Source organism: Rissa tridactyla, chromosome 16 (genome assembly GCF_028500815.1).
Source record: "Rissa tridactyla isolate bRisTri1 chromosome 16, bRisTri1.patW.cur.20221130, whole genome shotgun sequence".
NCBI lineage: Eukaryota > Metazoa > Chordata > Aves > Charadriiformes > Laridae > Rissa > Rissa tridactyla.
Window position 1 is genome coordinate 5,729,383 of NC_071481.1, and position 23,637 is coordinate 5,753,019.

Here is a 23,637-nt window from a genome sequence, read left to right on the forward strand (position 1 = left end):
AGACAATCAAAAAATCCTGATTTCTGCTTGCCTGTTCTGATCACCGTCCCACACCTTTCTTAAATACCATGGCAAGGGACAGTTAGAGAGCAAACACCAACACCACTTGAAACTTTAGAGACCTGAGTGTGAAAAATGCCACAGAAGCGCAAGGTAAAAGGAAACCAACACAGGCAATAACACAAGAAAATACAGGTTTGTTCTTCAGACCCATGCTTCTAATGGTCAGAAAGATCATACTACGAAGCTTGAGTGTATTTTGGAGCTGTCCCTTAAGGTGAGCAGCTTTTGAATAGCAAGACTAAGTGTTGCTTAGACCAAATCCATTTCCCTTTTATTGTCACTGAAATAATTGGCCCAGGAAGCAGAGAGACCAGTAAGCCCTTTTCGCAAACACCCCATTGCCAGGCACGATTTCTGTTCTAACACATTTCCCATTAGTGTCCCTTGTACCAGTGATAACTGAACAGCCTTCGAATAACTACATATTATTCGCCATGGACACATTTCATTTTATAGCAAGGGACATGGAGAAAAACTGGCCCCTCCCCAGAGTTTGAGAGGAGACCATGAACCCCGCTCATCAAGAAGACGAGCACACACAAGCTCTAGGGTACAGCTGGGTGTCCAGTAGACTAGTCAAAAAGCAGACTTACACCTTTGGTTTTGTGTTTTTCCAGAGCTTGTTTAATGATAATGGTTGGGGAGAGGAGTATTTCTGAAAGAGAAGGTACAAAGCTTACATAGTAGAAAGAAGAAAACGGAGAGGAAGTTTACGTATGTGCGTGTGACTGGCTCTCCAGGGTGGCATTTCAAGTTTGATTTTAACTAAGAAAAGCCATTATTGCCTTAAAACTTCATAAACTCCCAGAGGAGTTTATTAACTCCTCCTCCCAGAGCAGGGCCACAAAGATGATCCGAGGGCTGGAGCCCCTCTGCTGTGAGGACAGGCTGAGAGAGTTGGGGGGGTTCAGCCTGGAGAAGAGAAGGCCCCGGGGAGACCTCAGAGCCCCTTCCAGTCCCTGAAGGGGGCCTACAAGAAAGCTGGGGAGGGGCTGTTTGCAAGGGCACGGAGCCATAGGACGAGGGGCAATGGTTTAAACTAGAGCAGGGCAGGTTTAGGTTAGACATCAGGAAGAAGTTCTTCACACTGAGGGTGGTGAGACACTGGCCCAGGTTGCCCAGAGAGGTGGGGGAGGCCCCATCCCTGGAGACATTCAAGGCCAGGCTGGATGAGGCTCTGAGCGACCTGATCTAGTTACAGATGTCCCTGCTCACTGCAGGGCAGGGGGACGAGATGGCCTTTAAAGGTCCTTTCCAACCCAATATATGCTATCATTCTATGAAACTGTAATCAAGACCAAGAACTATATGAAAGCTTTTTCCCCACTCCCTCCTTTTAGGAAGGAGCTTCCCATCTTCAGCTGGAGAAGGGTAAAACGTATCAATGAGAATTTCCATTCTTCACTTCCCTGAAATGCTACGTGCAGCACAGAGGAAAGTTATCTTCCGCTGAGATCGGCTAGAGGCAGAACCTGCCTTGGTCCCCACCGCCCTGAGCAGGCATCAGGGTACACTATCCCAAGAAGCCCGTGTGTTGTGCTGCTCTGAAGCTGTGATACACGAAGGAACACAAGGTTTCTAAAACGAGCAGCGACGCAAATATGGCTTTTCCCAGCCTTGTAGCAGCAAACATCAGGAGAAAGATGATAAAAGCTGCAAAAACCACTTGATCCAGGGCAGAGCCCCAGAGACCCCCATTGGGGGATAACAAGTGGCAATCAAGGGCAGTGATCTCATTTTAAAAATAAAAATCAGCCAACAATTGGTAATCATTTGCATATCTGATGACAACATTGAGGGGGGCTGATGAGGAGAATTATCCTGCCACCCATACTTTTGAGCACCTCAAAAGCAGCCCACAGTTCCTCCCCGTCCCCAACACTTTTAAATCATGCTTCTGAGCAGGAAATAATTTCTAGTCCCTCTATGCGGCAGCAACACATTCATCATCAGACCCCAACCAGCCCAGCAACGTGGGGATATGCGGCACACTGATTGCTAGAGGGTGAGGCGAGGAGGAAAGGGAGGGTGTTCAGGTCACGTGGATGGCCCCAGGCCAGAAAAGCATGGAGACGACTATTGATTTTTTTACATTTTATTTGTCAATCCAGGTTATTTGGAAGGGAGGGACAAGCTTGGTGGCTTGCGAAAACAAAGAGCCCTAGCCTAGGGAATCGATGCTATAAACCTCGTTATGCACAGTTATTTCTTTGGCCAAAACAGTAGTATTGATCCCTGAGGTCAGACACATTAAAGCAAAAGGCATCAGGCTCTGTGGGATCCTAACATGCCGCTAGGCAAGCGGGGAAATGCAACCAGAGGTTTTGAAACTCTCCCAGGAGGTGCTAGGGAGCCGGTCAGGACATGTGGGAAGGAGGGAAATCGTGGTTCCCATCTCAAGACTGTGCAGAAGGGATCAGTTATGGGCCAGACTGAAGCAGAGGATGACTGATATCTAGGAATCCTGGGGCAGGGTGGAAAGGCGATAATGAGGGACTAGAGTGCCAGAAAATGTCAAAAGCCAACAATTTGGCTTAAGTGATAACCACTAGCAGACAGAGGAAAGGACAGGGCAACACAGGCAGGAAGGAGAAGGATTTTTTGTCAGTCTGAAGCTCACAGACGATTTCCACATGGATAGTAGGAAGAGTGCTCAGATACACAGTTTACGCTGCCAGAGCACAAACCAGGGAACCAGCTCTGCACCCACAGCACTCCCACTGCGTCGCCCCATCGGCTCCCCATTTCTTTCTCCCAGGCTCTAGCAAAAGCCTCCTGGCGTCTGCTTTGATCACCCCAAAGCTGCCCCAGGCCAGCCCACGGCAGCCCAGCACACAGGGCTTTGCTGGGCCTGCCTGCAGCCTTCCCTCAGCTCCCTCGGTCACCCTCCCACTTCACCAAGGGAGGGCTGAGACAGCCTAATTAAGCAGCTTCAGCAGAGTCTGATTATTGCCAAGTACAGACAAGCTGCCCAACTTTCTGCAGAAGCTGTACTGAAGTACTCAGACACAAAACTGTTAAGATAGAAGGGACCTCTGGAAGTCATCTATCAGGTTCAACTAGAACAGGTTGTTCAGGGCTATGTCCAGTCAGATTTTGAGTATCTCCAACGACAGATGGGGGGTTGCTTTGGTTCTTTTTCCTTCATTGTTTAAGTCGGTGAGGATGTTGTCATTACAGGGTTCCTCCTCCTCCTCCTCAAGTGGAGGACATTGCAATTCTCTCTGTTGGGCTACATGAGGCTTCCATCTGCCTGTTTCTCCAACCTGTCAAGGTTCCTGTGAATTCCAGGACATTATCTGGTGTATAAACAGCTCCTCCCAAGTTTGTATCATCTGCAAGCTTGCTGATGGTGCTCCTCTGCCCCACCATTCAAATCATTAACGTATATGATAACCAGTATCAGCCCCAGTATCGGTCCCCAGGGTACATCACTAGTGGCCTCTACTTAGATTTCATGCCACTGATCACAGCAGGAGCCTGGAACTTCAGCCAGCTGCCAATACACCTCACAGGCTGCTCATCTAGTCTGCAATTCAACAGCTTGTCTGCAAGGAAGTTATGGGAGCTGGTATCCAAAACCTTGACAAAGAGGAGATAAACAACATCCACTGCTCTCCTGTTACCACTGAGCCAGTCATCTCGCTGTAGAAGTCTATTAGATTGGTCAGGCATGATTTCACTCAAACAACCCCTGGTACCTGCAGGGCTGTGATCCAGAATTTAAGAGCTACAATATAGTGGTGGAGGGAGGAGAACGAGGAAGAGTAAAGATGCAGCTTCAGTTGGTGCAGTGGTTCAGCTTAGTCTGTCTAAAGTTCCAGATTTTCCTCTCTGTGTAAAGGAGGCAAAAAGCCCATGTCTCGTAGAACGCTAATTTCAGATCTGTGCTTAAATGTATGACAGCGCCCAGCATTATCAATTCTCCAACTTTGCATCATCCCATTTTCTCAGACACAATCTGCTGCCCACTCCCATCTGCGTTGCACTCCAAGCGCCTGGGGACTTTCGCCGAAGCAAGCTGCCCATCCAAAACAAGACTCAAGCCATTTAAGTGTCCAACTGAAAAACTCATGCCTTCCTAAGCACGTCAGGGTTAAACTCCCCTCCCATCCCTCCACAGACGAAGCCAATTTTAAAATCGGCATGCGAAGTCTGCCTGTGGGGAGATTTCCACCTTGTTTATCCATACCTGCCCTCCAGCAGATGAGCCACCAGTTTTCCTGCTGCAGAAACTAGTGCCTGTCACACAATAATTGAAGTGATGGGGAGGAAAAAAAGAAAAAAGCCTGGGATCTCACAGGCCCTTCAAGACGAATAACAATATAAAAATAAAAGCCTGTCTGCTTTACACTCCTCCCAAACCACCTCCTCCATTCACAAGATGTAATTTTAGCAAGCTGTTTCTTTTGCTCCATCCTGGAAAGCAGAGTAAGAGAGGAGGCAGCACTGGATGCCCACGCTGGGCCCTTGTCAAGATGCATCAAGTAGTCAGCTCTCATCTCTATTGGCAGGGGCTCGGGGAATTCCTGTTCCTATGGGAATTGCACAAACATTCAATCTGCTGTTTTTTGAAAGCACAGCAGCAACAGGGCTGAGACAAGAGGTAGCAAGGGATGGGTTTCCTTGATGGAGAGGGGGAAGGGAAAACAGACTTACACAGGAAGCTTCACAGAATCTACACTCCAAGGCTGTGCAAAGCCCTCTCCAAAAAGCACGCAAAACATAGTCACCAACTCCACAGACATTCTTTTACTGCACTTCGATTCAGTTGCAACAGTGACAGAGAGAAAAGCCTTTCCTCCTTCCTATCAAACGAAGCACACCTTATGCTGGGAAGGTTTCATTCCGCTCCCCTGACCCCAAGTCACTCCCCTCAAGTCTACTCCTGCTTATACCAATACACTGACCAGATCCTTCAACCTCATGATGGTTTGGATAATGGGCTTGAAATGGCTTTTGTTTCATGATATGGTGTGGCATGGGACTGTTGACTAAGTCACTGCTGAATTTGTGAGCTGGCAGAAACAGGCTCATAGTTAAAGCGCTGGGTTGGGCATCAGAATGCAGATTCTCCTCCCAGCATCACCACAACCACCCTGGGACTTTGGGCAGGTCACTTCCCCTCCGTGTGCTAAAGCTTCCTACCATCTCATCCGCACAGCTGGAATACATCTCCTGCCTGAAGACAGTTGTGGAGACACACCAAGGGTTGTGTTCAGATACCTCTGTAACAGAGAGGAGGTGAGAGTTGGGAAAAGATGGAAGTACAAAGGGAATAGCCCTGAATGCTCTCGGGAACTCCACAGAATATTTGAGGGATCCCTTGCAGAAGGTAGGCAGGAAGAAGGGAAAGGTTGTCAGCTGCAGGGAGATACAGGAGTTAAACATCATGCCAGTCACCTTAGGTTACAGAACTTAAAGCAAAATAATTGCTAAAGTAATGTGAAAGAGTATGCAAGCAACACACAGGCACACATTTACCCTGCCCCCATCTTTTCCTTGTCACCAACACCTGGACAAGCTGAGTAGTGCCTCACAAACAAACACAGCAGGATCGGATGTGGTCACGGGCTTGTGGAAGCTGGGAGGAAGCTCAGCGTGCAGTGTGGTAATGTCTGGCTGGGGCCCGACACAGATTACAGCCAAGGTGCTGGGGCCAGAACGCAAAGAGGGGCGGGAGGGGGGGCCTCCGAGGGGAAAAAGGCTTTATCTCTCAGAGCACTAAGAAGTACAAAGCAAAGAAACCACCCTCACCCCAAGCTCCACTACCCCCAGCGTGGAGATGCCTCTATCATTAAATCTGGTTGGCAGCATTTCAAATATGCATGAACAAGAGGAAGGAAGCAGGCGAATGGCAAAGCCACACAGGCCACGGCCAGGGAGCAGCAGAGGAGGCGGGAGAACAGGAGGAGATTTATAAACATCGCTGCCTTCCACAGGCTCAGAGGATGTGGTTTGCAGAGGACGTTTACAACACAAACCCACAAAAGCCTTTGCTTCAACAGAACTTGATTAGGAATGAGCCCGGCTGACTGGGGTCATTTATTATAGAAGTCTCCCTCCCTCTTCCTCTTCAGTGTCCAGCCTCATGCCAATCTACTGGGGCTTCTGCAGTCCTCATCCTGCCTCACTCATGCTTCTTCAGGGAGATTTGGCTGCATCACTTCTGTACCACCTTCTTAGAGCAGCAAGGCTAGAGAGACATCAAGCATCCGATACGTGGGAAAGCTGGATGGTCTCTTAGCACCAGTATTTCACCAAACATACTGCATGGTTGCTTTCACCGAGATTTTTTTTCCTAAATAAATTCTGAATTCTTGAAGGGCTTTTGCCTTCCATTTCCCTTTAGTCTGCAGTTAGAAGAAAATCCTTTTGCTACGATACGAACACACCAGCAGGATCAAGCAACGTCAGCTTGGGGAGTTACTGCAACCAGTTGAGCCTCTGAATCTCTTCTTTGGCAAACCCTTTGCCTATTCCAGCTGCATTAGTTAAACCACATCGGAACATATTTTTGCACCTCTGATACCCTCCACTCACAGGCCAATAAAAGTTTAATCCCATTTGCTAACCCAACAATACATTCAGTCTGATGCTGTTTGCCAGGGATTTTAGGAAGTAAGCAAATTGGGCAATCTTGGGAGCTGTTGGTGGGTATAGTGAGTGTGCTTATTAGGTAGCAGGAATCAGTCGTTGCTAGTCAACATGAACCAACTGACCTCCAGGATAAGTGGCAACACTGGGATGAAGGTCCTGGTGTTCTCAGACAACAGCGTAAGTGCACGGATGCAGTGCATGCGCAGAGGGTAGAAACGAGCCGTCGGTACCAGCCTAGAGAATAAAAAAGAAGAAAGCATATTAGGCCAAGTTTATAGAGGAACTGCACCTGTGGCCTTCAGTGACACTTGAGAGCCCTTCCTATTCTACAAAAGATGGGCAGCTTTAGTATTGCACAGCAAACTGCTTGAGCTGCTGAAGCTATCCCATAGTTGGAAATAAAAAAGTCACACACATGAAAGCTGTAACACTAACACACAAATTCCTGCAACCAAAGCGCTAGGTTTCCAGCTTCTACTGGGAGAAAGCGCTACAAGACAAGAGCTTTGCAGACGAAGTTTATCACCAAAGCTGTTTAGTCACATTGAACACTTTTGGCTCTCATGGTCCCAGCACAGGTAGGTATGCAAGAAAAAGTGGCAGGAACCAGCAGTAAAATGCCCACCTAAAGCAGCAAGTTTGACCAAGAAAGGGCTCCCCCAGCATACCAGTGGCACTACAAGGAGGAAGATATTTCCCTCTGCATACCCACAGAATTCATGCTGTCACCTGAACAGTGATCCCCTTAGTGTGGAGTGTCCCTGAGGTAGGAGGGGCTGGACTAGCAGTGACCAGCATATCAGAAAGGACAGTGTGGGAATGAGAGTGACCTCTCACAGCCAAATCTGCTCAGCTCTCTCCAACCCAGAGGAGCACCTGAGCTACTCCCATCTCCTTTGGAGAGGCAACACGTACATTTGAACACCCAGTAATCGCCACGGAGGGGAAGAGGCCAGACTTTCTTTGACCCACCCTTCAAACCGTTACACGCTCAGGTATTAAGAAAGGAGTAGAGCCAAATCTCCTTGTAAGGTTGGGACTGAGAAGGGTCAGCTCCCCCAGAACCACATAAACCAGCAGCAGAGGGAAGAACGCAGAGCTATCCCTAAAAGACACCAGCCCTCATTACCGTGCCACTCCAGAAACCTCTCACTCTGAATGACCTGTACTTGAAGACATGGATGCTTCCAGCATTAACAAGGATTTTTTTTTTTTAATTTAAAAAATAAAAACCAAAAAAACCCCACAGTTCCCAGACAACAGGCTCAAGTCTGATAAATGAACCCCTCCCCTCTCCAAAGAGCTTGCTGAGCAATCCAGGAGAGCAAAAATATGCTTGACCAGGCACCATAAATCACCTGCATCTTCCCCCCTCCAAATAGTGAAATAATTATCATTGGATCCATTATAGAAATAAATCTACTTTGCACCCCTGATCTGGCACCACTGGAGATGACGAAAGCCATTCCCAGGAATTAATTGATCGAGGAATAAACCTGTTAAGTGTATAGATTTACTGTAAACCAAGACCATTAATTTTAGAGTGCGTGGCGATGCAACAATCTGCTCAACTTTGCGATGGCTGGATGCACAGGGAATACAAAACACAGCTGGGTCCCAGCTCTGCCGAGGAACGTCCAACTGACTAGTCACTGCAGGGTGCAGCCAGGGGGGTCCAAACTGCCTCACATTTCATCTCAGCAGCGAGTGCTCTCATGTCTTACCACTACTAGCTCTTGGAATGCCTGCTGTACTTCTCTCACGCAGCCAGGGCACAGGCTGTGGTGTAGAGAACAGCCTAAAGACTTCTCAAGGCTTATTTTTACTCACTACAGCTCCTTGTGTTATACTGCTAGGTGACCATGATCTTCCTCTGGCTAGAGAGGACAGAGAACGCTTCATTTGACATCAGCCTCCACCCCACCAGGACAGGTCACCAAGGGAAGTTGCTCAGGGATGCCAAGGTTGTGCTTCCTTCTCCATGAAGGAGGCCGTACCTGCTTTCTCCCCTGTACATGCTGAAAGGCCGGAACCCAAAACTTACCAGGCACCAAAAATCCTCATTTAACTCTAAACCAGGGAGGAACTTCATTTTTATAGCTTGGACTGGAAGCAAGGTAGAAATCCAAGCAGACACAGTTAGAAAAACACTATGGGATGAGGGGAAAAGGGATAACAGAACAGGAGCTTCTGCAACAACTGCAAAAAGCCCCAACCATGATCTCAGACAAATGCAAGCACACAGGTCAAAAGGAGGAACTCAGGGACCATGGAGACAGAGAAAAAGCACAATGCAGAGAAAGGAAGGGGGAAAATAATCTCCTGCACATTCTACTATCTCTGCAATACCTACAACACTGCTCCATTGGTCAAACTAACTGCAATCTTTCCGCTGCTTGTGAGAACAGCCTCACTCATTATTACACGGCAATTCCACGAGCAAACTCAGCAATGAGGCTCTTCCCAGCATTACAAAAGTCAGAAACCATCAATTCCAGCACTTCTCCATTTGCTAGTCCACATTCTCTGGACCACATCTTGAGCACAGGTAACTTCTAGACACACATGGAGTCCATTGCTGTAATATGTATTACTAAAAATAGTTTCAATGCATTTTATATGCTGGAAAGCAAGAAGAGGGAGCAAGAAAATTAGGGAGCTAATTTTGATTTTAGCAGGCAACCCTCTTCTGGGAGTTATGTTGTTTAATTACTTCTCAAATTCTGCCCTGATCCCCACCCAGAGCAAAAAGCCTGTGATGGATGGCGGTTTCTCCCCATTGCCCTCAGGTAAGAGGCCAGGGTGGCATGAGGAGCAGTCCATGTCCCACAGACAGACAGACACCCGCTCACCGCCCTTTTGCTGGAGCCAGGCGCCACCTCCCGGTACAAAAGGCACTGGGGAAAGGGGTGTCCCCTCCAAGCACTACCACCCTCCGCCCCACGGCACACCACCACATCAGGAGCAGAAGTGCAAGAAGGTCTTCCAGATGTTGCACAGCATTCTGTCCCACCACCTGCTCACACACCTCTCGAAGCTGAGCTGCCCAGAGAAGCAAACAGAGGGGCCCAGCTAGCTCACACCATCTCCACCAGAAAGCTTGGTGGCAGCAGGCAAATACTAAGCAGCCCCCAGGCAGATTCACACCCCTCAACACGCCTTCCAGAATTGCATAACATGGTACAGGAAGGAAAAAAAACAAACCCTTGACCTGCAGGCTAGATTATTTTATCCTCTCACCTCAAACAGAAACAATCCGTAACACCCAGTTGGTACGGATACCAGGGGATGTGGCCCAGAGACTGATTCTCACGAGTGCCAGTTTGGACAGCACAGCCACCAACACTGAGAAGAGGCTGCCGTGCTCAGGAAGGAGCCGTAGGGATCCTGGATATAGGCTGAAGCCCGTGGAGCCACATCATTCCCATATCTGCTACCCTACCTCCCCCCTTTTTATATCCCAGACACTGCCTTGGCTCAGTACGGAAGCCAGGGTGGGATCTACTTCTATTTTCCCCACCCTAGAACCCATCCGTCAGGTTCCCAAGTCTTTGAAGCCTTGTCAGGCGGTAACCGTACTTCACGCCAAGAAGCCCTGTCCGTCACAGATGCTAAAAAATTCTATTTACTGCTCTTGCTGAGACTCACCCGATTCACCTTTCCTTAGCCGCAGATAGCTGATTTATCTGCCTGGACAGGTAGAAAACTGCTTAGATTAGTCCACAGGACAGCTAAAGCTTTCCAACAGCAGCGGGAAGCAGCCTGTGCACATGGGGGATGGGAAGAGGGATGTATGCACGCTCTAACGATCGTTTAAATCTGCTTATCTTCATCACCACTTGGGAGTTTTTTCAAGACCAGGCAGGTGGCATTTTAAAGCTGAGAATCTGGTTAACAGAGCTAACAGGATTTCAAAGATCACCAGAGATTCAGAAACTCCCTCAATGCTCATTATTAACAGCCATTTCAAAGCACAAAAACTGCATATATAAACTGATGGGGAAAAAAAAAAGAAATTCTCAGCAGAGACATACTAAAAACAATAAATATGTCCTAGTTTTTCAAATTCTAACAAATATTCTCAAAAAAATGCATCTAACTGTATTTACAGAGCTAGAGATGAGGACTTGGTTCTGCACTGTGGCACTGTCAGGTCCTGAGCAAGTCAGTGCATTTTTTCCTTGCCACTGTGTACACAATCAGGAGGATAATTTGTTCAGGCTAGTCAGGTTGCGACTTCTGTGGAGCAGAGAGCCATCATCTACCCTGCACACTACCTCAAAGTAGAGCCATAGTACTGCAGAGCTACTGCACAACATACAGCTGCTGGCTGGGATAAGAGTTCATCTCCCCTTGGTCTCCGATTGCCCACGCACTGACACACTGGGATTCCATAACAACCACTGGGAGAAATTCCACCGTGGTTCAACTCCACTAACGGAACTGGTGGAGTTCAGCATGCTTAAATGCAGACCACTATACCTGGCTCATGCTCTGGAAGTGAGGGAAAAACCAACCCTAAACCCCTGAAACAAACAAAATCCACAACAACACACAAATGAGAATAGCTTTCATACTGCCAAAGTACCTGAGCAGCTCTTACTACTGGTGTGCTGATTTTAAGAAAAAAAATAAGTTATAAAATTCTAAATGCACTTAGATTCCAAAACCAAGTCCCCATCTCCTGCCTCATTTTTTTTCCAAATAGCTCAGCTCTGAGACAGACATACAAAGCATGCTTGCACTTGGACGGTTCTCCTTGGAAATATCCAGCCAGCTATAACCTCTTGGAAAGAACGCTCAGCACCACAGAAATACTACCTAGTGCTGCAACTGCTCTACACATGACAAAGCATTCTGATGGATGTTAAAAGATTAAGCTTCCCTACTTGGGCTAGTTCTTCATATGAATGCTTGGGGACAACTCGGTTATTTTAAGCTTTCCTTCAGAAAAAGAGGACATTACCTAGAGAACATCTTCTTGGAGATACAGTTCTCCAGCCATAGAGGTAATCATGTACTTTTTAGCACCAAAATTAACTGCATTGCTTTGGGTCTCCCCCAGATGATAGCAAAAAGTGTTAACATTATTCGGAAGCGTGCCCAGACCACATAAACACTGCAAATATTCTGGAGCGTAAAGGAAGAAGAATTTCACAGCATTTTCCATTCTCACTGCTGGGCATCACTTACTTAGCTACTTTTCAGATTAGCCCAGAAACGGCTGCAGTTTGACACCAGGTCACAGCTTGATTGGTCCTCCTTCAACATGGGAGCTCACAGAAGGATTTGAACTGGGCACCAAATCTGGCAGAACTGAAATTCCTGATACAGAGACTTTAGTGGCGGTGTAGGTTATTCTTCCCTAGGCTTTCTCACCACCTAAACATACAGGTGCCCACAACACATCTTCAGCTGCAATACTTCAATCAAAAGCAGCTCTCAGACAATTCCTTACAACACAAGGTTAAACTCAAACCACATAATGGCAACACCCACTTAGTAACTCCTCTGCCACATCAAGCAACAGAAAGAAGTACAGCCAAAAGAAGAAAAAAAAGTCCTACTTACTTTATACAGCCAATGATGACCTGCGTCAAAGGATAGATCAACGGCTCCATGACCTCACTGGGATAGATTGTGCTGAGAACCCGACACCAGAAATACAGGCAGTGGATATACTGCCAGTTATAAACAGACTGGAAATTCTCCTGCAGAAAAGGGGAAAAAAACCAGCACAAACTTGAAAATGTGGCATTTGAGAGAAGTTCACTCTGGTTTCTCTACAGGACTTATTTTATCTAGTACTCTCCAACAGGACCTTGTGTACTGTTTAGAGAGCAATAACTAATGTTCTAGCTGTCACTTTGATGCTAGTGGCTGACCCACCATCCAGCAAGTTGTTACGTAGCAGCTTGCCCTTCCCACTCGAGGCTTCCCTTCCCTCAGCTGTATTAATCAAACCCCCCTAACCACCGACCCACTAACTCTGAAAGGCAGCATCAGTGCTCATTTTAAAGATGTTCCTACAAACATTCACTGTCAAAGCAAGGACCAAATGATCAACCCAGCACTCCCCCCTGCTTTTGGAAAAGACACTACGCAGGACAGTTTCATTTTTCTCAATTGTAGAGTACAACATGACAGACAGCAGAGCTAAGAACAAACTTCCAGCTCTGTTTCTCAGACAAGTCTTTATGGTTACCAGCAAAAACCAATGCAACGCACCAGCAGTGTGCCTGACGTGGAATGACACACTGAATCAGCATGTCAGGCTGGCTCAGTAGTAGGGGTAGGTGTGGGTCAGGTCTTGCACCAATCCAAGAGACACGGTTTTCAAGAATGTTTGGGAAAGCCCTGACTCCCCCCCGGCCCCGCCACGTGCTTAAGCAGCCCATAGTGCCAGGTCAAATAAAAGCCCAGAGGAGCGCAGGAGCCCCTTAAGGATACCCTTTCCAAAGAGTTCTGCAGGCCCACGTGTTCCCCAGAATTGCACCAGGCACTCAGGAGACTGCACTTAACAAGGTGCCTCAGCTCCAATGCATGTTTGTTTCAGATGGACTTTCAAAGCCCAGGTCACCTCCTCTTTTGTGTGGACGAAGCAAGATGTTTAAGTCCCAAAACAAGGACAGAAGCGCTCAATTGCAGCCACTGGACCAAACTTTGCAGTAGAGACATAAACCGCAGCTGGAAATGGTAGAGCTCTCCCAGATCTCACCAGGTCACCGAGACGTACCAAGCAGCTCTGTTCTCAGCTTCTCTGGCACAGAACAGATAAGCAATCTGCTCCTGTAATCACCTTCCACAACCACCCACTGCTCTATTTAAATTAATTGGCTTATTGCTTGGATTTGTACATTTTGGTTGTGCTGTTGTATTTAAAGTTCCTACAACCCTCCCCAGCTGTGAAATCAAGTGGATTTAGTTCTTGTCTGGGCCAGGACTGAGGGTGTAAGAAGCCAATGCAATCCAATTAGGGCATATGCAGCCCAGACTTCATTTATCTCTGCTCATTTATCCCCATGTCTGAACAGCCAGGAGATTTAACTGGTCACCCATCCTGCAATGTTTGGGAGCAGCTGAACAATTCATTTATAGGGGTCTGTTTTGCTAAACACAACTAAAGCCAGGATTACCAATCTGACTCAGACTTCCGAGGTCAGACTGGAGGTGGCTGAAATCAGGGCTGCTCCCAAAAGGTCTGAGCTGCTTTGTTCAAGTAAGTCCTTTAAATAGTATGGACTTCACTGGAAAGATGCACGCACCAGGGTGGTTCCTAATCTTCTTTACCATGAGGTTTTGCGACAGAGGCTGCAAACAGCAGCTTCACAGAGTGGAAAAAGGGTGCCCAAGGCAGAAGATGGAACGTGCATCGCAAACTCTTGCAAGCTGGGGAGAGAAAAGTGACTTCAACCCCGCAGTTGTCTTTCCTTATTCCTTGATGAAATTCTAAACTAACACAGGCAACTACGGGGTGATCTCCAAAGCTCCCAGCCCCTGGCAAAAAATTGCTCAGCACGTTATGAAATGGGTCAGACACAAATACTGACACTTTAGAGACATTACCAAAAGCCTGAAGGGGCTACTGTAGTTTTCCCTCTCTCCACACATTCCCCCCCCAAAGGAGGGTACACTCCTTCCATGCTGACGGGTACCTACCTTCTTCTTTATCGTCATCGCACTGCGCAAGTGGATGGCAAGCTGACGGATGTAGATGAAGGCATGCTGGTAAGAGGTGTGTGTGTCCACGGCATACATCTCTGTCAGTGTGCGCTGCATGAAATTGATCATGGGCAGGACATTGGGAGAGGTGAATCTGGAATTCTTCACAAATGCGATGTACATTTGCTGTGCAGGAAAGAAGACACGATATAACCACAGAAAACAGTACAAAAACATTCTCTCATTAACCTTCTCCAGCCAGGTATGTCCAAACCCGGGTGAAGCGTTAGTTTTATAAGACAAGTCACTTCACAGGTATATGCAAAAATAATAAACCAGCCTGCTCCTTTTTCAGGGGAGATGGAACAAGAGTCAGAATCTCTTTGCACCCTTACATTTTTTAGCACAGCACTTGGAGATGCCCCTGCCATATTCCTTATCTGTGAGAGGAACTGTGACACAGCTTTGAGCCATACACGCTTACGGTTGGTCACAGTTCTCTTTCTGTAACAGTGGTACCCAAGCAAACTACACTTGGGAACCTTGGCTATTAGCTGAGAGATCCGAGCAGCTCAGTAGCACTGAGTAGCACATCAGCACTTGAGGAAAGCCCACAAGATTTGGAAGATAAGCATTCATCCAGTAGACAGATGAGTACCAGAGGCCTTCCCTGCTAAGGCCCTGTGTGCCTCTGGTAGGAAGGGCAGTTGTAGGAAGAAGGATATCACTGACTTAACACAGAATTTCTTCCCCGTTTAATTTTCTGGAGGTAGCCAGCACTATCTCCAGCACCAGCCCCAACTAACAGCCTACAGCTCATGCTCTAAGGTATAACATGAGAAAGAAAAGCTGTGGAGTATGGCAAGTACCAGCCTTACCTTAAGCAATGGACTCAGGTACACCTCCTTCTTGTAGCGGCAGATCTTGTTCAGCACAAGGAAGGCCAGTACTCTCACTGTTTCCTCACCTGTGCTCCACAAATTAATTGTTTGCTGGAATGGAAAATAAAAAGACATAGATAAGTGAATGAACAGAGAGCACCTTCCTGGTTACAGACAGGCCTGAGCTTCCCTCCTTCACATCAAAAAACCAAGTGAGGAGGACGATGGTACAAAGATGGCAGGCTGTATTGTCACAGAATCCGTCACAACAGCACTGGCAGCCATTCTGTCCTCATGCTCTAGCTGCGAGACCACTCAAAAGGCAAGGAAACTGTCCAAAACCAGCATCTCTGAAAAATACATGCACTTTTATTCACGTGCCTAAATACACATTTAAGCTTCTGAACATAGGCACCAGCCTGTGCATACAACTATCTCCTAGGCTTGGAAAACTTCCTCATCATCCCCGAGACAGCAACACCACACTAGATTACATGTGTGGCCAATACATCTTCCAGCCCAACAAAAAAAAAGTAATTTTTTTTACACCTAACACTGAATTCTGCAGAATACAACTATACTGCAATTACACTCCAGTTATCGCCACAAACACCAAATTCTAGTTTCTCAAAGAATGCTATTACAGATGCACTTGTCTCTGGAGAGGGAACATCAGGGTTTGATTTATGAATTTATCAAAAAGTTTTTTTTCCCCTCTGGGCAAGTAAGTTAAATTCCTGAGATACATCTCCTGGTGGTAGTTCTCACTTAATTCCAGCTCCCTGGACATTCACTGTATTAATACAAAGGACAGAGCAGCAGCAGGGTTTGGAGCCAGAGACAAGACAATCAGGCAGCACTTCTGCTGAGACATATCCTTAGTCACCCTGGTACACAAATGATGACGAACACCCAGTGCATCATAAAAATACCTACACCAGCTGGAGAGGGGTAGGTTAGTCTCTGCAGAGCTCTGGACTAACAGACAGCCCGTCATCGACATGTAAAGTCATTATGATGAGTTTTACCCATCTCTGCATTGCATAAAGCAATCATTTATTGGTCTCTCCCTCAAGTTCTTGAGAGGCAAATGAATAGATTTTGTTCTTCCGAGGCCTGCCTGCATTCGGCTGTTCAGATTATAGATTCACTCGGACATGGCTGGCTCTGTCAGGATGCATCTGGTACAGCAGGACCACAATCACAGCTGATTCCTCCAAGAACTAGTTACCTTACCTCCACTAATGAACTCTAGAGGAAACCAGAAAGATTCCAGCTACAGGGCTGAAAAAGCCTACTCAAAAATCCCAGACTGCTACACCTTCAGATACGAGGCATAACAGCCTCCCATCACTGTATACCAGTTATCTTTATCATCAAAGGGTTCCCAGCCTCATTTAAATGTTGTGTTGCAGCTTTCCATTTAAATGTCACCCTGTTGCCCTATCCCGCTCCTCCACGCCTCCTTTGTTGTTCTTAAGTGCTCAGCAGTTGTGACTAAGTTTCTGCAAAAATATTCCACCCCCAGCTCTTGAGAGTGAAATACCATCACAGACATACACACAGACTCAGCACTCAGGCAGCAAATTACTCCATCTGTGATGAGGAAGCAGACAGCTTCCCCAGAACACCTCCATCTCACTTTGCATGGGGATTAGCAGCAGCTACACACAGAGCCACATGCCCACTCTCCTCAGTGTGACAGCACTTCATGGTACCTAGAGGGCCTGTAAGAGAACGCGTCCTTTCCAGGACCAAAGGAAAAGCAAGGGAAGAGGAGTACAAGAGACTGAACTGCCATGGGATCCAGCCCAAATACCATGAGATGCTCATCTGAAGGGGTAAAGAAAGTACCTCAGATTCAAACAACATATCATAGCATGTCACCTTACCTTGAGAAGTGCACGGCACTGCTTTGGAAAGGACAAATAATAAGGCACTATGGAGTTGACATGCTGAAGGACTGCAACACCAACTGAGGCTTCTGTTAAGCAAGACAGGAGCTACAAAGGAAAAACAAAACACAATCCCATTTAGTGTGTAGTCCTCATCACTTCTTCCTTTATCATCTGTATTTGGCTGTTCCCAAGTGTTTTTGTGTTACCAAAACACTGGAAGAACAGCCTTCCCTAGGAAGAAGCTCAAACAAACCGCCAAAAACCATATCGGGAAAGGAGCAGGCACATGGCAGGTTAGATAACTCCCCTGAAAGTACATCATCCTGAAAAAATGTGAGCTCAGGCTACTGGACTTAAATGGCTAATGGCACCTGAGCTCATCATGTAAAACCTCATTTGTGTGTACTGCAAAAGCTAAGTCTACACACAGTTTAAGACTTCTCGCAGATGGCACGACACCAATGCCTCTGTCATCTCACTACAAATGATCAAAGCACAATGAAGACACTTTCAGTCTACACAAGGCACAGAAACAGACCACCTGGGCTGACTGGCTGGATTTCACTGGGATTTCTTTAATGGGAAGCTAGAATACTACTGGGTATCAAGGGGTTAACTCCAGCTCAAGGAAAAGGTGAGACAAACTATTTAAGAAACAACATTTTGGTATTTCCAGGTTGTTCAGCTCAGTTCACCTGGAGACAAACCCAGAGACATTTGTGGTTTCTAATTTGAAGACAAAGCTCAAGCTCAAAGTCATTTCAATTTGAGAGAGATTCTGCCTGATGCAGTGCCCCCTCTTGCCTGCAATCCCAGTTGCTGGAAGCAGAAGCATTTTTTCTTCTTTTAACTTTCCTCCTCATTCTTCTCCTTACACTGCAAAGATTCTGGTCCCTCACACACCAATAGGAAAAAAGAAGATATTTTTCAGAAACTACTATGCCAGAAAGACAGGATAGTAAAGCCTGGGACTGAGGGCACTCAGAAGTAAGCACAGGACCAGGGATTACTTCAATGGGACTGCACTGCCAGCTTTTCCTTCTCTACTGCAATCTTTAGCTCTGCTGCTGGCAAGAGGCACCACGACTTGAGAAAAAAAGCTCTACTGATCAAAATGCTTTTTCTGCTAAGTCATTCTGCCAGCTTACAGCTAAGAGACATCAGCACTTTCTTTCTCTTTCCTTATATACCCTTCCCTCAGCTTCTGAAGAATGAGTATTTCCATGTTGTTCTTTTAATATTCCAAATTTGGGGATACATGATGAAGCAATCTCAAAAAAAAAAATTAACCAGGGACAGGAGTTTCTTTCATAAATAATCCATGAATTGCCTCTGAAACACCAGACATCTGCAACTTTGGATGGATGGGATATCCTAGTAGGATGGAGCATAATCATGCTTGGAGATGTCATAAATGAGGAGCTGAGGCTGTCAACGTAACATCTTAGTATTTACTATAAGAAGCAAGATCATAGTGCCAAAAATTGAATTAAAGATGCAGAATGCAGGAGCACAGCACTGCAAACTACTTTAAAGCCCACTAAATATTAATTTTTCAGACAAATTAAGACAGAAAGAACTGCCAGAATGTTAACTCAGCCCTTCGTTACAGGCTACCTATTTTGAGCGAACCATCCTATGGACCTCTAAATTGTTAGTTAGACCAACTACTTTCAAAACAAGACAAGGAACTAGGCGGACACACAAATCTGGTGCCCAAGTCTTTGAGACTGCCTCATTCCAAAATACGCTGAACAAAAGCCCAGCAATGCACAGACTGATGATTCCAGAAACACAAACATGCTGAAAGTTCTTACTTGTACAGTACAGCTAAGGTACGCTTTTATGTCCAGTCGCAGCTTGCTCCAAAGTGGGCTGGTGGAAGGGAGGACCATTCTGGAAACGAGCAAAAGTCAGGTTTAGCTTTAAAAAAAAAACCACGCCAAATAAATTTGATTTCAGCAGCACAAAGAATAGCCTGTTCACTTCCTCGATATTGCTAGCGAGTAAAGACAACCGCTAGCAAAGCAAGAAATAAAAGTAACAATTTTATCATGGGTGAAAAGTAGTAATTCCACTCTGTCAAGACTGCCTGAAGAACAGTATTAGAAAATTCAATTCAAAGAGCTTCACAGCAGCGTACCCAGATCTCTGGAAGTGTGATACAGGAGACCTGAATCCCTCACACTGATATTATCATCTAGTCAGGCATTCTGCAGCCACTGCCTGAGAACAGAGCAGGCTGGTTTGTAGCGAGGAAGTCTGTTTTGGGGATCGAACTAGTTGTGAGACATTTGCTCTATCTATTCCAAACTTTGGACACTGCACTGGAAGTAGTGCCCCCAGGCCACCCCAAAATTCAGACACGGCCTGTACAAGTCAGGCCTGGGGAGGAAAGAGGCGGGTATTTACACAAAGAACTGGAATTTACTTCTCAGACTAGGCACCGCTGTCAACAAGGAATCTAGAGTTTAGTTCACCCCTAGTTTTACAGAGGACACACTTCTGGGGAAGAAAGGAACAACCTAGCTAAGACAACTGTGAATATCATCAGGCAACTTTGACGGTGTTTGGGAAGAGCTGACATCTTTTCCTAGCTTCACAGCCAGACTGCAGTTCTGAAAAACCCCAGTCAGCTTTCTCTCACCTGCAGTTCCCAAATCTTCTCAGACTTACTTTAGTTTGTTCTTTGGGGGTTTCAGAAGAAGCAGCTTCTGCACGCAGCTGAAGAGGTCCCGGACACAGAAGGACACAAGGGCATTGAACACTAGTTAAAAAAAAAAGTCAGTAAAACATTTGTAAATAATTTTCCATATAGTCCTGTTTTCTCACCTAATCTGAGGAGAGCTCCCCAAGGAACTGAAGCCAGTAATTCCCATAGCAGAACTGTTGCATTTACACAAGCTTCCAGAAAACATCAGTTTGTCTTACCTTAGAATTTTTAATCTAAACAGCAAGATTACAAGTGACAGCTTTCTGGCACAGGGGCCATCTCTTTGCTCTCTCAGTAACCAGTACCAAGCACAAAAGCAGCCTGAACCATGACTGCAAACATATAAACAGTACCTAGCTTCAACTTCACTCTAAGTAGCCCAGTGAATGAAGCATGGTATTTTCCTCAGCAGTCTGCAAGCCCAGCTGCTCCAGGCATGCACACCGAGAGGTATACTTACTGGGACACCAGAAGAGATACCACTGCACAGACTCACCACCAGGAAGAAGATAAGCTACTTAAGTGAAATGAAGCCTACGAAAGGGTAAGTTAACTCCTGCCAGGACTTATCCCCCCTCTCTTCCAACAGCTAAATCTTCCCTACGAAAACCCTTCTCTCACAGGAGTATGGTGACCAACTCACCTGCAGCATCGATGATTTGATATTTGCTAGGATCAGCCCCACCATTATCTCCTTTGGTGGTTGCTACAGCTGCTTTAAAGGCTTGAGTGATTTCATGGAAAAGTTTTGGTGTTGGCCTTCTCTGGGGAAAGAACAAAAAGGATTGCTGAGGAGAAAGAGCAAGGAATATTCTGAAACTCTGAAGCACTCTACTGGGACAAGAGTACTGGAATTCATTGTAACTTTGATTGCAAAAATAGCTCCATCCTCTAACACAAAGGAAAAGTGTCAAGAAAGTACTAACAAATGCTAGTGGCCTTCACTTGCTCTAAAATGGGTTTCTAGGGCTTTTAATTGGTTGGGGGTGGAGAAGCAATAATCAGCTGCAAGCAATTATCCAATTTGACCTTTCCCTCCCCCTCTTAGTCAGAAGCAGCAAGCCATTTCATCACTACTCAAAACATGACTAAAAACGTTCTTGGAGCTGCCAAAGGCACACTGCTTAGTAACAAGATGAAAAATCATAAGTTAACCATTCTGAGCCACACAAGTTTCTCTAGCTTCTCCCTTAGATGAAGTGCAAGGACTCTAATCTTGCAGCCCAAGCAAAAATTGCAAAGACAAGTCATGCTGAAGTAACAAGAGGACGCAGGACATACATCTTCTCTGTAGATTTTTGTGAAAGATGAACAAATTGAAAGTTGGTCTTTTAGAGGCAGTGACACATGCAGAGGAACATTTAAATGAGAACACTCAAGTGCCTTTTATTCCAACTCCCTGCTCACCTCTGCAGCTTTTTTCCATTCTTCAACCATTTTCAAGCTCACAGGGATCAAAGAAACTTTCTTCTGTTTGACTGTTTCCTGTTCTTCTTCTTCATCTTCATCACTTGCTTCCTAGAGAAGTCAGTACCAAGACTGAGAAAAGGCTTATACACTTCTTTTCTGGCCCCACCTCTTTTGCTGAGCAGCTACTGAAGAGGAAAGGCAGGCATAGTGAATTCTATTACTGCTTTACACAAAGTGCTGATAACAGCATTAAGTTACAGGTATTACAAATTCAAAAAAAAGCTACTTAAGCCCTGCAGCTTTGCTACATAAATACAATGTGCAATAATGTAAAACATGAAGGATAAAGCATATCACTTGAGGCAAAACATACTCTCATTAGGAAAGGAGACACAAAACCAAAGCCACAGAGATACTCTAAGGCTGTGCTTTCACCATCTTTAACAAACCCCTCATGCTCAGTTCAAATGCACAGCTGATTTCTGGATTACAAGCCTGTACACCTGCGGATAATCTTTGGGGAAGCTCCTCCCCAATCATCTATGCCACTATAAGTCTTGCACTAAAACTCAAACACTTAACATGTAAGTAATTAAAATCACTGATTTCAGCACTCCAAAGTAGGCCCTAGTACCTCCAGCTTATCAGGTGGTATGTGCAACGCCTCCTCCTCATCGGAGCTGTCTGAAGCATCAAAATCCAGTAGTGTACGATCATTTTCCTCCAAAAACTTATAAAATTCAGGGTCTTTGTCCTTCAGCCGGGAAAGCTGATCTTTATGTTCAGATGCTTTTCCCTTCTTCCTGGTAGATAAGAATTAACATGCATTTATTCATCGCTCAAACTTCTGCTGATGCTGTAAGAAAAGTAAGCAGCTTCTGGGCACTAAAGCACACCTGGGGCTAATCTGAATGGTGATGGATTTACCAGGGCTGTGGCCACAGTTCTGTATCCCATTTAACACCTGGTGTTCTAGAGGTCTTACAAAAGGTTCTTTTCATTCAGCATTAAGAAATCCTGATAGCAAACTAGCAGGTTGTATTGAGACACAGACCAGAGGTCATGAAAACATCTTGCAAAACCAAAAAAAAAAATCTGTTTCTCAGGTTTGTTTTTTTAAAGTTAGTAAAGGTTGGAAGGGACCTTTGGAGATGATCTAGTCCAACCCCCTGCCAATGCAGGTTCACAAGATGTTGGTGGGATTCTAACTCCAAACCCTCTGGGCCACCAGCAAGTGGCCTGACCTCTTGGATACTTGCAAGCTGAAAGCAATACTGCCAGAGAAATCTGACAACAAAATCTCAGTAAAATCTTATCTGGTACTAAAGAATTGTTTTAACTTCTAATAACGATCAGCAGTGGCTAAGAACTACATAGTTTTCTATCTGCAGGTACTCCAGTGTCTTTCGGTAAGAGCAAACACACACAAACTGAGGAAAACCAAAGTGAGCTTTGCCTGACTCCAATATACCATGTAAAAGATTAAAAGCATATATCAGTTTTTCTCCACTACAGTTACTGAAGTGACACAGGTACAACGGAAAACCTGTCGCATACCTTGTAACCACGCTGTGGTCTCGAACCTTTTAGGTGGCTTTTTAGGTACCTCTGACCCAGCTGGTCCCAGAACTAGTCTTTTCCATCCCCAGCGGCTCGCCCTTACCTCCCCGCCGGTGGGGCCCGGAGCGGCTGCTTCGCCTTCCCATTCTGCTCCGCCTTCCCGCTGGGCCGCCGCTGCGCCGAGCCCTTGGCGGGCCTGGCGGCCTCCTCCTCCTCCCAGCCGCCGTCAGCCTCCGACTCGGACCCAGCGGCGAGAAACTCGTCCAGGCTCAGCTCCGCCAGGCTCCTGGGGGCGGTGAGGAGAGATGTGGCCGCTTAGCAGGGAGCCGGGCCGGCAGCGCCCGGGCCCGCCCGCTCACGGCGGCCTTGTGGCCGGCAGCGCGGGGGGCTGACGAGCCGCACCCGGGCCGGCGGCACCCCGAGGGCCTCCCCGGCGGTACCGCAGCCCCTTCCCACAGCCATCCCGCTCCCACGCGCCCTCCGCCGCCGCTCACCTCTTGCCGGCGGCTGCCATGCTGCCTTCCTCGCCTCAGCGCGGCCGCCGCTTCCGCTCCCAGCGTGCAGCGCGGCGGGGCGGGGCGCGGAGACCCCGCCCCCCCCCCGGTACCGGCGGCCGGGCCGCGGGGTGCCGGTGTCACGCGCCTATGTGTGTCCCCTCTCGTGTCCCCCCCCGCAGGGCCGGCCAACTGCCCAGTAACGGCGGGGAGAGCGCCCGTTCCCCCGCAGCCCCGCCACGCGGCATTTAACCGCGCGGGGGGGGGACACAAACCGCACCGCTGTGCCGTGCCGGTGGGCAGCTCCGCCGCGGGGTTATTCCGGGTGAGGGAGGGAGGGAGGGAGGAAGCCGCAG

At 46.9% G+C, this 23,637-nt stretch overlaps 1 protein-coding gene across 1 annotated transcript in view; it reads right to left on the reverse strand.

The window, feature by feature from the left end:
- Positions 1–23,575, reverse strand: part of NOC2L (NOC2 like nucleolar associated transcriptional repressor) — a 51,179-nt gene extending 27,604 nt beyond the window's left edge. Inside the window, exons 1-12 of the mRNA XM_054222260.1 lie at positions 23,282–23,575; positions 22,891–23,073; positions 21,862–22,030; positions 21,225–21,335; positions 20,461–20,581; positions 19,781–19,871; positions 18,922–19,000; positions 17,099–17,209; positions 15,204–15,317; positions 14,323–14,511; positions 12,235–12,374; positions 6,786–6,897 (exon numbers count right to left, since the gene is read on the reverse strand). Of these exons, the coding sequence (XP_054078235.1) occupies positions 6,786–6,897; positions 12,235–12,374; positions 14,323–14,511; positions 15,204–15,317; positions 17,099–17,209; positions 18,922–19,000; positions 19,781–19,871; positions 20,461–20,581; positions 21,225–21,335; positions 21,862–22,030; positions 22,891–23,073; positions 23,282–23,301 (1,440 nt within the window). The 5' untranslated portion in view covers positions 23,302–23,575. The remainder of the gene's footprint in view (positions 1–6,785; positions 6,898–12,234; positions 12,375–14,322; positions 14,512–15,203; positions 15,318–17,098; positions 17,210–18,921; positions 19,001–19,780; positions 19,872–20,460; positions 20,582–21,224; positions 21,336–21,861; positions 22,031–22,890; positions 23,074–23,281) is intronic.
- Between the last annotated feature and the right edge of the window lie 62 nt (positions 23,576–23,637).